This window comes from Eucalyptus grandis, chromosome 11 (genome assembly GCF_016545825.1).
Source record: "Eucalyptus grandis isolate ANBG69807.140 chromosome 11, ASM1654582v1, whole genome shotgun sequence".
Taxonomy (NCBI): Eukaryota; Viridiplantae; Streptophyta; class Magnoliopsida; order Myrtales; family Myrtaceae; genus Eucalyptus; species Eucalyptus grandis.
In genome coordinates, this window is record NC_052622.1 from 47,179,879 (window position 1) to 47,192,033 (window position 12,155).

Here is a 12,155-nt window from a genome sequence, read left to right on the forward strand (position 1 = left end):
GAGTCCACCTGTCAGAAAGCAATAACTCTCGTCCTTCTCTCTCCTCTATTGCACTTACTCTTTTCCTTCTTTGTTTCCTATGCCACCATGGCCGCGGAGCTTGAGCCCAAGGCTCGTGGCTGCCATGGCTAGGGAGCTCCAACTCAGGCAACCATGTTCACGAGCTCATTCTCAAGTGATCATGCTGCTTTGACCTCGAGCACTAGGCTCAAGCCCAAGCTCCACAACCATAGCAACTGTGAATTTGGAGATCAATCATCCATGGATTCTTTGAATGTGGCGATCTCGCATACTAGGGAAAAAGATAGAGAGAATGTTTGTGTGCTCGAAACTCGAGCTGCCATGGCTACCATAAGCTCTAGGCTCGAGGTTAAGCTTTTTGGCCATGGTGGCCACGAGCCTTAGGCTCGAGCTTTGTGGCCGAGGATGGAGAAGATGCTGGTAACATTGATTCGGTCGCCGTCCATTTTTGTTGCCCATAAAAGAGATGAGGAATTGGAGAGAGAGAGAGTCAAGAGAGAGTGAGTGACAAGAAGGACAAGAGAAAAAGTGGGCCCCAATTATTACTTTTTTACCGGTGAACCGAGTGACACATGTCATACAATGAATGGACTCAGATTTTAACACGTTAGAATCAAAACTCTACCTAATATTTTCTCTAAGGATCTATTTGACAACCGGTCAAATAATATTATATTCTATTCTTTTATTTCTTGAAACAAAAAAAAAGAGTAAAAATCCGTTTAGTAAATTTTTTATTCTTAGGGACAAAGATTTGGAACAAAATCAAAAAATACAGAAAAGTTGCATCTTTATTCTTAGGAATAACTCCAGAATCAAATCAATCCATTTTTCTTTCTCCTTTTCTCTTTTCCTTCTCTTTTTTCTTCCTCGGCCATCGCCGCCCACTAGCTATCGCCATCGCTGCCAGTCACCAACAATCGATTGGGCAAGGTCTAACGAGCTCATCGGAGGCTTGCCTAACCATTGCGAGGCCCGACCTTGAGGTCGACCTCACCTTGATCTAGCAAGGCCGAGCCTCATGCCGACTAGTGAGATAAACCTCGCCCAGCCATGACGAGGCATGTCAGCCCGAGCCTCGTCAAGGGCCAAGGTCGCCGACCCTCATTTGATCAACGACTAAAGGTAGGAGAAGAAGATAAAAGGAAAAAAATATAAAATATAAAAAGTAATAAATCATTTAAAATTAATTGAATCGATCGTGAATCATTAAAGTTCCCAATAATTCATCGTGCCATCATCAAATTTCCAATTTCATCGCTTTCATCCACTTTAGCATTATTATCTCCCCACTATCTAAGAACCAAAAATTTGACCGAACAACCCAGGGTTGCGTTGGCTTCCCCCGCATCCCACCTAGCCGTGGCCAAGCGTCTCACGTCGCCGCACGTGGGCAAAACACACGTGCTCCTAGTCCTAACCGCAATTCCCCGCGGAGCCGCACACGGGCGGACACGTGGGCGCGAGCCGCTGCCGACGGACGGCCCAGATTCGTCGACCGCAGATGCCGAAACTGAGAGCGGACGTAGCGTGTAATCGCCCGCCTCCCGATCATTCGCGAGAACAGATTCCCCCACTCTCTCTCTCTCTCTCCCTCTCTCCCTCTCTCCTGCTTTGAACTCTCGCTGGCCGAAGTCAAATCGAAGTTCTGCTCGCATTTCCTCAAACCCGAACCGAAACGATCGAGCTTCCTCGAGCGGCGATGGCGGAGAAGCCGGCGATGGTGATCGGGATCGACGACAGCGAGCACAGCACGTACGCCCTGGAGTGGACTCTCGACCGCTTCTTCGCTCCCCTCGCTCCGAATTACCCCTTCAAGCTCTTCGTCGTCCACGCCAAGCCTTCCGCTACCTCCGCCGTCGGTCTCGCCGGCCCCGGTAATCGCCGAGCTCCCTTCCCGTTCCGGCGTTGTTGTGAGAGCACAACGCTTCGAGAGCTGTGAGTTTTTAGTTCGCGCTTGCGGTGAGGGGGATTCGGCTGTGATTTGTCTGGTTTTTGGTGTTGGCAATCTGTAGGCACTGCTGATGTTCTGCCGTTCGTGGAGGCGGATCTCAAGAAGATCGCGGCCAGAGTCCTGGAGAAGGCCAAGGAGATCTGCTGTAGCAAGTTGGTAAGGTCTGATTGACTCGACTTAGATGGTGGCTAGCTTTTTCAGGGCCGTAGAAGCTGAGATTTCGCGTTTTTCTGGCGTTTCTCTGCTGGAGAAAAGCTGTGGGACGAGGAAGCAAGTTACAGTCCGATCGTGATTGAGTAGTTTAGCTAAATTTATTTTTTGATTGGTTTGTAGCTGCGGCTAGAAGATGTAGGGTGATTCGTTCTTGGTCCGGTCTACCGATTCCCAATTTTTGGGACCGGGGACCGAATCAGACTGTCCTAGGACCGGGAATCGAACCGGTCCAGTCCGATCCGGTTCCATGGAATTTATCTCTTAGCAAAAAAAATTAAAAATTAAGAAAAATACATGAATTGTTACTATTTTTAGTTTTTGTTGCTATTTTTAAGAAATTAAAATATATATTTTATTAAAAAAAAAGTTGGTCTGGTCTGGTCTGGTTCCCCTTGGAATTGGGAACCAGATCAATAATTACCTGTTCCACAAAAATGGAACTAGGAATCAGACCGATGTCGCCGCGAACCAAATCAAATCGGCCGATTCGGTTTGATCTAGGCGATTCCCAGTTTAGGCGGTCTGACATGCTCGCCCCTAGCAAGATACATGGATCGGGGGAATCGGTTGCATGATTATCTTTAGTTTGACGTTTTATAAGCACTTTGACTTGATGATCGTACAGGAGACAATTGGAGAAGGAGAAAGTTCCAAAAGATATCCATCACTAAAATCAACTTTCCGTTCTGGTACAAGCATTTAATGTATGCCAAAAAAAGAACTAGAAAAAAAAATTATTTTACTAAACATGTAGAGATATTGGGATGAAGGCATTTTCAAACACTAAATGCAAAAGCGAAGATGAACATCTGAGGCCATTTATGAACTGGTCTTGTTTTTAGGTCAAGTCTTCCGAATCTACAAAGCATGTATTATCACTATGGGTAGGTGAATTGTCTCATTTTTACTGGCCAAAGGCCCAAAGCAACTAAAGCATGGCCCATGGACAAGGCACTTATCTTTCCAAGAGGTTATATATTTCTTACAAGTAATGATGCGGCCTACCTGCATTTGACCCTTGACAATTTACCCTATGAAGCTTTATTGCTCTTTCGGACTGGCTTTTGGCCTTTTTTGTACAGCTTAGATGATTGTTTACTACTCCCGTGATCAAATTTGATGTCGTCAAAGAGGCCGTGAGGGCAACCAACCTGGAGCAATTGTCCGTTGATGCAATTGAAGGAGTCCTTAGTCTCGCTAGCTCACACAGTAGCTAGCTCTATTTAGAGCATATACCATATTGACTATCTTCTCAGGAGTTTGAGCTACAGCTTATGGCCTAGCCCCCTGGTTTGAGGCAATGCTATATCCACAGACTTGAGGTAAAGATACACCTCAAAAAGTCTTTGTCAAAAGAAAAACGGTCGGAACCTGACTGATTGTGTAAGAGTTTAAAGAGCACCGAGAAGGTTCTGTTGTACTAACTGATTAAATTTTCGTTGAAGACACCTGGTCTTCCAGTTACTGAGGAAAACTTCATGCCTAGCAAACAGATGTCAGAAACCCCTGGGTCCGTTACAACACTGCCCATGCTCTATGCATTGATGCCGCTATGAAGTTTAATTCGACAATCTACATTATTTCTAGATAGATTTCAGAAATTGATGGTTTTGTCATGACTTAGTGTATAAATCCTCGACACTTTTGTGCTCCAAGCTACGTGAGGTAAAGTTTTAAGAACTTAGCTCTTGCGGTTTCATCTTGTATAAACAGGGGCAAGAATTAGTTACTAATGTGGTATCCGAATATTTTTGTGCATATGCCAATATAATATTTAAGTTACCTCTGTGTATGCACATGTTAGAAACATTTTGTCCTGCCATTTCTAATCGAGTGACTTCTGCATTATTTGCTCTAAAATTTAGTTGGTTCTCATTTGACTTGGTTCATACTGAAAGCTTATACAAATCGCTTTTCTTGGAAAACATATTAAAGTGCTTCAGAAAGTGGCGTGACCTTGGAAATTTTCTGATGAATTTGCTCTTCTACAGGTGAATGATGTTGTACTGGAGGTGGGAGAAGGAGATGCACGAAATGTCCTCTGCGAGGCTGTGGAAAAGCACCACGCTTCCATATTGGTTGTGGGCAACCACGGATACGGAGCTATAAAAAGGTATAGCCATACTTAACCTCGATTTCTTGCTATATAGCCTTCGGACAGATATTCACAGTTCACTCACTCTCTTCAGCAACACAGTGCCAAAATAGCTCATTGGGTTCGTGTTGACTGCCAAGCCTAAGCAACTGTTTTAACTCGTGCCAATTGTGGTTGTTGATTCGTAACGTGATGCTGATTTGCTTCTCTTGTTTTTCCAGGGCTGTCCTGGGCAGCGTGAGTGATTACTGTGCTCACCATGCTCACTGCACCGTGATGATTGTGAAGAAACCCAAGATTAAGCACTAGGACAAAACCATGGGGCGTTGCTTGAATAAGTGAAAACGTGCTGGGCCTGATTTGTACCGGACATGTTTCCGAATCACACAAGTCTATCACACTATTATTCATACAATAAGGTGCAGACCATATAATTCTTGACCAAATGTATACTAGGATTCGGACAGCAGGTCAAGTTGTGTATGTTTGTAATCCATGTACAAGTGCATCACTTTCATGGGAAAATCTTTTCGTGATTTTACTTGTTAGTTTCTCTTTGAACCGACGAGAGGTTTTAGTTGTCACAAATGACGACATTTCACGCCTTCCTTTTTTCTTCCCCATTTGTCTCCATGATTCCGGATTCCGTATGGCTTCTCGTTCTCTCAACACCTGTCAAAAGCCACGTCCACCTTCCTAACCTTCTCCTCCCAGCTGCTTCATCCTGTCGGTTTACCTACGATAATATTTTCATAGAGAGAGCGTTTGGTTCCTCTCGAAGAGACTCAGAAGTCGGTAGAGAGAGCGAGGCGCGAGGCAGGAATCGTGACGCAGTCGGAGCTCGTCATGGAGGATACTCGACAAGAGAGGCAACGGCAAGAAGTGATGGTGGTCGGCGTGGACGAGAGCGAGCTCAGCTTGTACGCTCTCCAGTGGACCCTCGACCGCTTCTTCGCTCCTTACGCTCCTCACTTCCCTTTCAAGCTCATCGTCGTCCACGCCAAGCCCAGCCCCACCTCTGCTATCAGCCTCGGCGATCCCGGTAACATCACGGCTGATCTCTAACATCAGGAGTAGATGGAAATGAACCGGAAATCCTAGTAAAATTCAGAGCACTAATGAATGCAAAGCTTTGTGATTAACTTACCGTTTTCGAGTCCTACATATGGTTCTTTAACGGCCAAATTTGGACGTGACATAATTTGAAATTCGTGGAAGAAACAGGGTGATACTTGCACGAACCGTTTTAAGACTTCAACGGCCGAAGCAAGGTGTTGTTAGGACGTCTAGACTGGTGCATTTCCCATGTTTAAGCTATGCACAATCCGCGGCTTGTCTGTCGGTGGACGGCGTGCTATTGTTCATTATTGGAACTTTGAGCATTTGTTATTTCCTTTTTGGGTGCTCCCTAGGGACTCAAGTAGAGTGAGCTATTTTCTCTCGGTCTATCGCATGGTGATTTTCAGTAATTGAACTTGGAGATATCACAGGAGTAATAGAGGTCTTGCCGATAATCGATGCCGACTTGAAGAAAGTAGCTGCTTGGGTCACACAAAAGGCCAAGGACATTTGTAACAGCAGATCGGTAAATCGCTTCAGACCTCTCTCAGCACATGACCAGTTAAAATCCTGTGTCTGCAGTGTGTTCTTATCTATAGGCTTTTCGTCATCATTCTTATAATGTCCTCGTTTTGCATTTGATCGTGCGTGAAAAGGTCTATAGGACCTCAAGATTGACAAACCTTTTGCCCAAATCGAAATATAGCTGTGACCATCACAGCATTTTCACTGATATAATACTGTCTTTGTGATTTAGTTTGAGGTGGACTTTTGGAGCTCGGCCTTTGATACCTCTGGCCAGAAAGAGTATTCAAAAAAGATAATTCTCCTTATAGTTTACGCGCTTAGATGTGAAAAGGGAATCATTTGATCGATATAAAGCTGTGACCGTCACACCCATGATTTAGTTGTGATTTTTTAAATGCCAGTGCACAGTTTGGAGATACGATGAACCGGTCGATTAATACCTGTGGTATCGAAATTAACATCTGACGGTCTATCCTTCGGTGATCTTGTGCAGGTTCACGATGTAACTTTCCAAGTGATGGAGGGCGATGCTAGGAACGTTCTCTGTGATGCCGTGGAAAAGCATCATGCTTCGGTACTAGTTGTTGGGAGTCGCGGCCATGGAGCTATAAAAAGGTACGTGCGCTTTACTCATTTCATATCTAAAAGGCAAAGCTCGTGGAAAGATAAGAGAGTTTATGTAGATCGGTCTCTTCCTCCTTGTGTCATTTGACGATAAGAGAACATGCTTATGCCTGCAGGGCTGTTCTGGGCAGCGTCAGCGACTACTGCTCTCATCACGCGCATTGCACTGTGATGATCGTGAAGAGGCCAAAAATTGAAGGCTAAATCCTTCTGACGACAGCAGCTGCGTAGATCATAAATCGTTATGGAGTGTATAGATATAATGACATCGACAAATGAATTTCCTCTGTCTGATAGACTTGGTTGCATTCAGCTCGTGCACGCCAGGTGACTAGACTTGCAATGTAATTACCAAGTTCTGTCTCTTCGTAGCCTATATGTTCTAAAGATTGTTCATTCAGCCTTCAGTTATCTCGCATTTGGGATGAATGGTAAAGCTTCTGACGCCATGTTTATTACTTACCGTCGATCGTTTCTCAAAACTTTGCTTCAAATATATCGATTATTGAACATATCCATACATCGCCAATCTAACTAAGGCGAAGAAGTTCAATCAAACATAATATTGATAACGAGTCTGTCCGGCATGCGGGTGACGGGATAACACGAAGCTCCCTGAGCTGAGACTACTGACTAGCTTTTGCTTTCACTTGCTGTCGGCTGCAGATAGGTTGCTTCCGATTTCAATGAGAGCACCAGGTTCGGGACCGACGCTTTTCCCCTTCAAGAACTGGGCATACCAGTCCGCTGACAGCTTCGGGTAACGCTTCAAATCTGGGTCGCCCAGATCGACGTAGTAGTGGCCGAAACTCGACTCGAAGCCGGCCAATAGCTCGAGCACGTCTAGGAAGGACCAGGTGAAGTAGCCTATGGTGTTCGACCCATTCCTGATGGATACATCACGAAACAAAACCGGAGCATGATCCAGGTAGGTCATCATGACCAGGGAAAAATCTCACAAGAGACTGGAGGGCTAGGCTGAGTTCCAGAATCACATACCTCACCGAGTCGAGCACCGCTCCGATATGAGCGTGAATGTAGCTAATCCGTTCTGTGTCTCGCAAAGTCGTGTTCCGCCGAGTCTGCCTCCCTGCAATGCATGGCAATCTTATGAACGAGTCGATAAGGCTGTGCTATTATCCTGAGATGCGGTGTTTCGTCTCGAGAAGCAAACGCTTGTATCTTTGTGGTGAGAAAGAGTTTACGTGAGAGAGAGAGAAGGAGAGGGAGAGGGAGAGAGAGAGACCATTTTCATATATGAGGAGAGGAGGGTTGCCATAGACTTGCTTGAAGTACTCAAGCACTTGCTGAAGACCCTCCGGCATGATCGGCTCCTACAACCATGGGATGGAGAAGTGGATAAAAACACTAAACTGCAAACGAACCATGGGATGGAAAAGGAGATGAAAACAGGAAAGATCGCAACTTTGCGTGCGTAAGACATCGATCCTCACCTCGAAAATCTGGGAAGCGTTTACATTAGCTGCCGAAAAGGAAAAAAATCAGTGAGTCAATTTGGACTGGCCCTGGATTAGCAATGTTCAAGCACAGAAAAATGTCCAAGGATTACGATAACTCGTCTGATTACGGTAGTTTACTTGTGCGGAATTACTATTAATTACGCATGATATCGACGCAAACGTCTACAAATTATGCACAAGGCCAAAAGGGAGGCTGACACCACCATACTTGATCACTCATCAGGGTAATGTATTGTGAATTATGCAAATGAAATGCTTCCTAAATCCATGTCTTTGACAGCTAATTCTGTCAGTAGCCTTCGCAAACTTCTGCTGCTGCAAAAATCTCTTCAGTGAAACATTATTAACTTCAAGTGAAGCTTGTTCCTCGAAGCAAACAATGTAGATGGCAATGCAAATGTAGGAAAACGTACTGATAAATTCGACACCCATGTCTCGGTTGAAGTCTCTGGGTTCTTCCTCCAGGCTGCTGGACTTATCTTTGATGGTAATGGAGGTGTAATATATCAATCCCAGGAAGTCGGCCGAACCCTTCACTTGTTTCAATTCGAGAGGAGTGAAGGCCGGAAGTCTAGACCCCACGTTTTGCTTCATCGCTCTTGGGTAATCTCCATATATCAGAGGATGCACCAACCTGAAAATGTTTCAACGGCAAGGGTTGGAGGGCTTCGAAAATCCTCACAGCTTCGCGTGAGAAATTACTTGGGTCAAAGAATACGATGAAACGGATCGGAAATCAGTAGAAATTTCGCTTTTCTACTGGTTAGCATAGAATTCCACCTTCAAATGTGTCTCGATGTAGCAGAAATACTCGTGCGAAGCCATGATCATTTTCTTTGAAACAAACGTGTTTGTTAGCATAGGCCTAAAGGGTAGAGCTGATATAGTAACTGATCACTGTTAAGAGTAGAATCCTAGTAACTTCTCTTCGTGAAACTGTTTCCAGTAAGGAAATGCAGTCACTGATTTTAAAAAGAAGAAAGAAAAACACACTGCAGCAATAAGAATTCGAGATCTACCAGCCGATGAAGAAATCACTGGCTCGCTGCACAGCAGTAAGGTCCTCTGTCGAGTTTGTGAAAGGATAAATCCCAAAAACATACACGCTGAGACCTATAAAACCCTGCTGCTTCAGCTGCAACACCAATGTCAATGCACCAAAGCCAGATAATATGCTTTCTTTTCGTTTTATCATATCAAAAGGAAGGACATATTGGCCCCGAAGAATCGAAGAGGCCACAAAAACATATGAAGCAGGAAAACTGGCACAAGACATTTCTGTAACTAATCGGCATACCTTATATTTCTCTCTATATAGTTTTGCTACCAATGCATGCGCTAACAAGATGTTATGAACTGCAAGATACGGCTCCGTTGAGGAGTTGCCTTTGGTGCAGTTGAATGCAAACGGAGGAGAGCACCGTCTAGGCGGGGCAATCCCTTGGTCGTATCCTCCAATAGCAAAAATGTTAGGCTCGTTCACAGTAGACCAATACTGAACACGGTCGCCAAACTCCCTGAAGCATACATCTGCATAAGCTGTGAAATCTTCTCTGCAACCAGAAGAGGAGAGTTTCTTCTCAATAAGGGCAAGTCTTGGTTTCAAACTATTTTTTCGCCTATAACGATGATGTCCATTTTGACTTTTGGTTTCCTTAATCACGATAACATGCTGAGTTATGCATTGTTGCTTCTCATTTCATATTCGTTCATAGTTTTAATCCTAACTATATGCCCTGGAGGAGGAGAAACGATTGAAACTCAGACCAGCAAAGTTCGATATACATACATGATTTTACGACTAACCCAGCCTCCATACTCATCCTCAAGCTCTTGTGGCAAGTCAAAATGGTATAAAGTGATGTGCGGTTGGATACCTGCTTGCCCATCAGTTTCAGAAAAGATAGAGTTTAGCAGTATGATGAGGAACATCTGTAAGCAAATTGGCATTAACTTCATTTGCAGTTCTCGATCCGATTCTGCACTAACCGCTCTTAATAAGTTCGTTAATGAGGTTATTGTAATACCGTAAACCCTTTGGATTCACCGGTCCTCGGCCATCTGGAGGAGCAAAAGAGAGAGATCAATGTTGTCTGATGCTTCAGAAAAGGATGTCAAATTAATTCTCTGCGTTAGCTTAAATTTTCGAGTAAACTACAAGTTCCTACGTGGAATGAGTCTTGACCATGAAATTGAGAACCTGTAGGCATCTAGGCCTGTCTCCGCCATGAGTTGAACATCTTCCTGCAAGAAAGGCCCCTACCTTACAATGCATAGATAAAACGTAGTCCTCAAATATACAATTACAATCCCTCTGTGGTCATGTAATATAGGCTATAGCCATGACCGAGAAAATTAGTGTAAACAAATTATTCAGCTCCCCATAACACTGCAATATCTTGTTCCATAAGTCAGGTTTTGGGAGTCGAACCTTGTATTTGTGATACCCGTCACAAGCTACATCTCCGGTTGCTCCATTCATAAAACCTGGAATATCAAGCGGGTAACTTCTCTTTTCGTTAAACTGTCCTCAAAAGAACAAATGTTTAACTGAAAAATGCCACAAAAGTATTGACTCGATCACCTTCACTGGAGTTCGAAACAGAATAATTGCTTTTGTAATTGAAGATGCTGATGTAATGTGCTAGACAGCTCGATATTCTAAGATCAGCAGAATCATCTTGACCACGAATGACAATGAATGCTTTGCCAGTATGGCCATGTCACAGAATGCTCTTTTTTTCATGGTGATTTCACCATTAGTCACAACAGTAGTAGTTAGATGAGATCTATAAATGGTAGGCGTAAATTTGGAGAGCTATACCCTGTAATAAGTGCGGCTAAATTCTGTTTAAGTTTGCTTAGCAAGTAGAGTTTTCCATCCTTTGACGGGAAAATTCTCCCCATTCCATCTGATAAAACAGTCTTGCTACAAATAATGAATGTTTATGATTTTTTATGAACTATCTGATAATCATAGTTTGCAAGTTCGATGAAGAAGAACCTAAGAGAATAACTGCTTGTTTCCTAGCAAAGTGAACATCCACCTGCAAATCTCTCCCCCACAGATAACCGTGTGCATTCACGCAAGCGAGCAAGAGAAAAGGAAAACAAACTATTTGCACGAAACACAAACATGAAACTGAAAAGGAACAATGATGACTCAACAAACGCGCACGTGTGAGTGACCACAAGCTCGCGCAGAGACGAGAAATAGATCGACCGTCACCTGCATGGGCGAAGGTGTCCCAGACACTGGGCGTCCTTCCATCTTCATTTGCTGCCCCTTCAATCTAATATACTCGCACATTTTAGGTACACATCTTTAATTAGAAATATATGATGAATAAAACATGAAAGTTGATAACAGCACATGGTTAGCATTCACCATAATTCTCCCAAAACTTGTTAATATCTCCAAAGTGAAACAACGTGGGAAGTTGCTAGAACCTGGTAAGCGGATGTGCCCGAACCAAAGACGAATCCGGGTGGGAAGTCGTATCGACTGTATGTATCAGCTCCAAAGACAGCAGGTAGAGCTGATTGCACAGCAAGAATCAGCAAAAAACTGAGCCTGCACATTTTCTTTTTCTTTAAAAGTGGACTGACGGTCACAGGCACACACAAGTTAAACGAGTTCATCATTTACGGCTTGTAAATGAATGTGGGTAAGAGTACGCGCGCGCGCGCGTGTGTGTGAGAGAGAGAGAGAGTTACCAAGAACATCTTGGTCCTTGCTCTCATTTATGATCCTTCATGTACTAACAGACAACAAGAAGTTTGCGTTCTCGACTTGGTATTCTGTCGTGTGGTCCAGGAAGACTCCAGTTTCCACAGATTGTTGGTTCTCATGTAGACCAAGCGATTCTTGGGGTACTCGTCGTGTGGTTTGCATCATTTTCTCGGCCCTTTTCACTCGATTTGAATGCTCACGATGCATGCACCCTTAATTCCAGTGAGGCGTCTCGAATTTTTCTAAACATGATTGTCTTTTCATCTCGTGGAGAGCACGTCAGAAGACAAAAATGCAACAGCTTTTCTACCATGAAACTCTATGTGATCTTTTACCTACACAAGCACAAGCACCCAATATGACGAAGACCGAGCCACAAACAGCAAGCACAGCAATCTACGAGCACTTTAAAGGTTCTGGATAAGTCATTTCTTTGGTCCATATAGT

General features: G+C 44.0%; 3 protein-coding genes across 6 annotated transcripts; 2 read left to right on the plus strand and 1 right to left on the minus strand.

Annotated features, from left to right (window-relative positions):
- The first annotated feature begins 1,597 nt into the window (after positions 1 to 1,597).
- Positions 1,598 to 4,831, plus strand: LOC104426756 (universal stress protein PHOS34). Its single transcript, XM_010039905.3, has 4 exons — positions 1,598 to 1,898; positions 2,037 to 2,131; positions 4,180 to 4,301; positions 4,505 to 4,831. The coding sequence occupies exons 1-4, from the start codon at positions 1,724 to 1,726 to the stop codon at positions 4,590 to 4,592; spliced, it is 480 nt and encodes a 159-aa protein (XP_010038207.2). The 5' UTR covers positions 1,598 to 1,723; the 3' UTR covers positions 4,593 to 4,831.
- A 114-nt stretch (positions 4,832 to 4,945) lies between these two features.
- Positions 4,946 to 6,894, plus strand: LOC104426758 (universal stress protein PHOS34). The gene is made up of 4 exons (XM_010039907.3): positions 4,946 to 5,325; positions 5,774 to 5,868; positions 6,364 to 6,485; positions 6,611 to 6,894. Exons 1-4 carry the CDS (start codon positions 5,130 to 5,132, stop codon positions 6,696 to 6,698), a joined length of 501 nt encoding a protein of 166 aa, XP_010038209.2. The 5' UTR covers positions 4,946 to 5,129; the 3' UTR covers positions 6,699 to 6,894.
- A 74-nt stretch (positions 6,895 to 6,968) lies between these two features.
- On the minus strand, positions 6,969 to 11,855 carry LOC104426757 (beta-glucosidase 11). Of its 4 annotated transcripts, none has more exons than XM_018865296.2 (13): positions 11,693 to 11,855; positions 11,426 to 11,549; positions 11,205 to 11,268; positions 10,407 to 10,462; positions 10,144 to 10,219; positions 9,965 to 10,036; positions 9,765 to 9,852; positions 8,995 to 9,528; positions 8,389 to 8,609; positions 7,949 to 7,977; positions 7,741 to 7,828; positions 7,494 to 7,584; positions 6,969 to 7,381 (listed from the first exon to the last, which is right to left on the minus strand). In XM_018865296.2, the coding sequence occupies exons 4-13, from the start codon at positions 10,455 to 10,457 to the stop codon at positions 7,141 to 7,143; spliced, it is 1,491 nt and encodes a 496-aa protein (XP_018720841.2). In that variant the 5' UTR covers positions 10,458 to 10,462; positions 11,205 to 11,268; positions 11,426 to 11,549; positions 11,693 to 11,855; the 3' UTR covers positions 6,969 to 7,140. The 4 variants fall into 4 exon arrangements, with proteins under 4 accessions (XP_018720841.2, XP_010038208.2, XP_018720840.2 ...); XM_010039906.3 differs by lacking the exon at positions 11,693 to 11,855 and having other exon boundaries at positions 8,995 to 9,110; positions 9,273 to 9,528; positions 11,426 to 11,682; XM_018865295.2 differs by lacking the exon at positions 11,693 to 11,855 and having other exon boundaries at positions 11,426 to 11,682.
- Between the last annotated feature and the right edge of the window lie 300 nt (positions 11,856 to 12,155).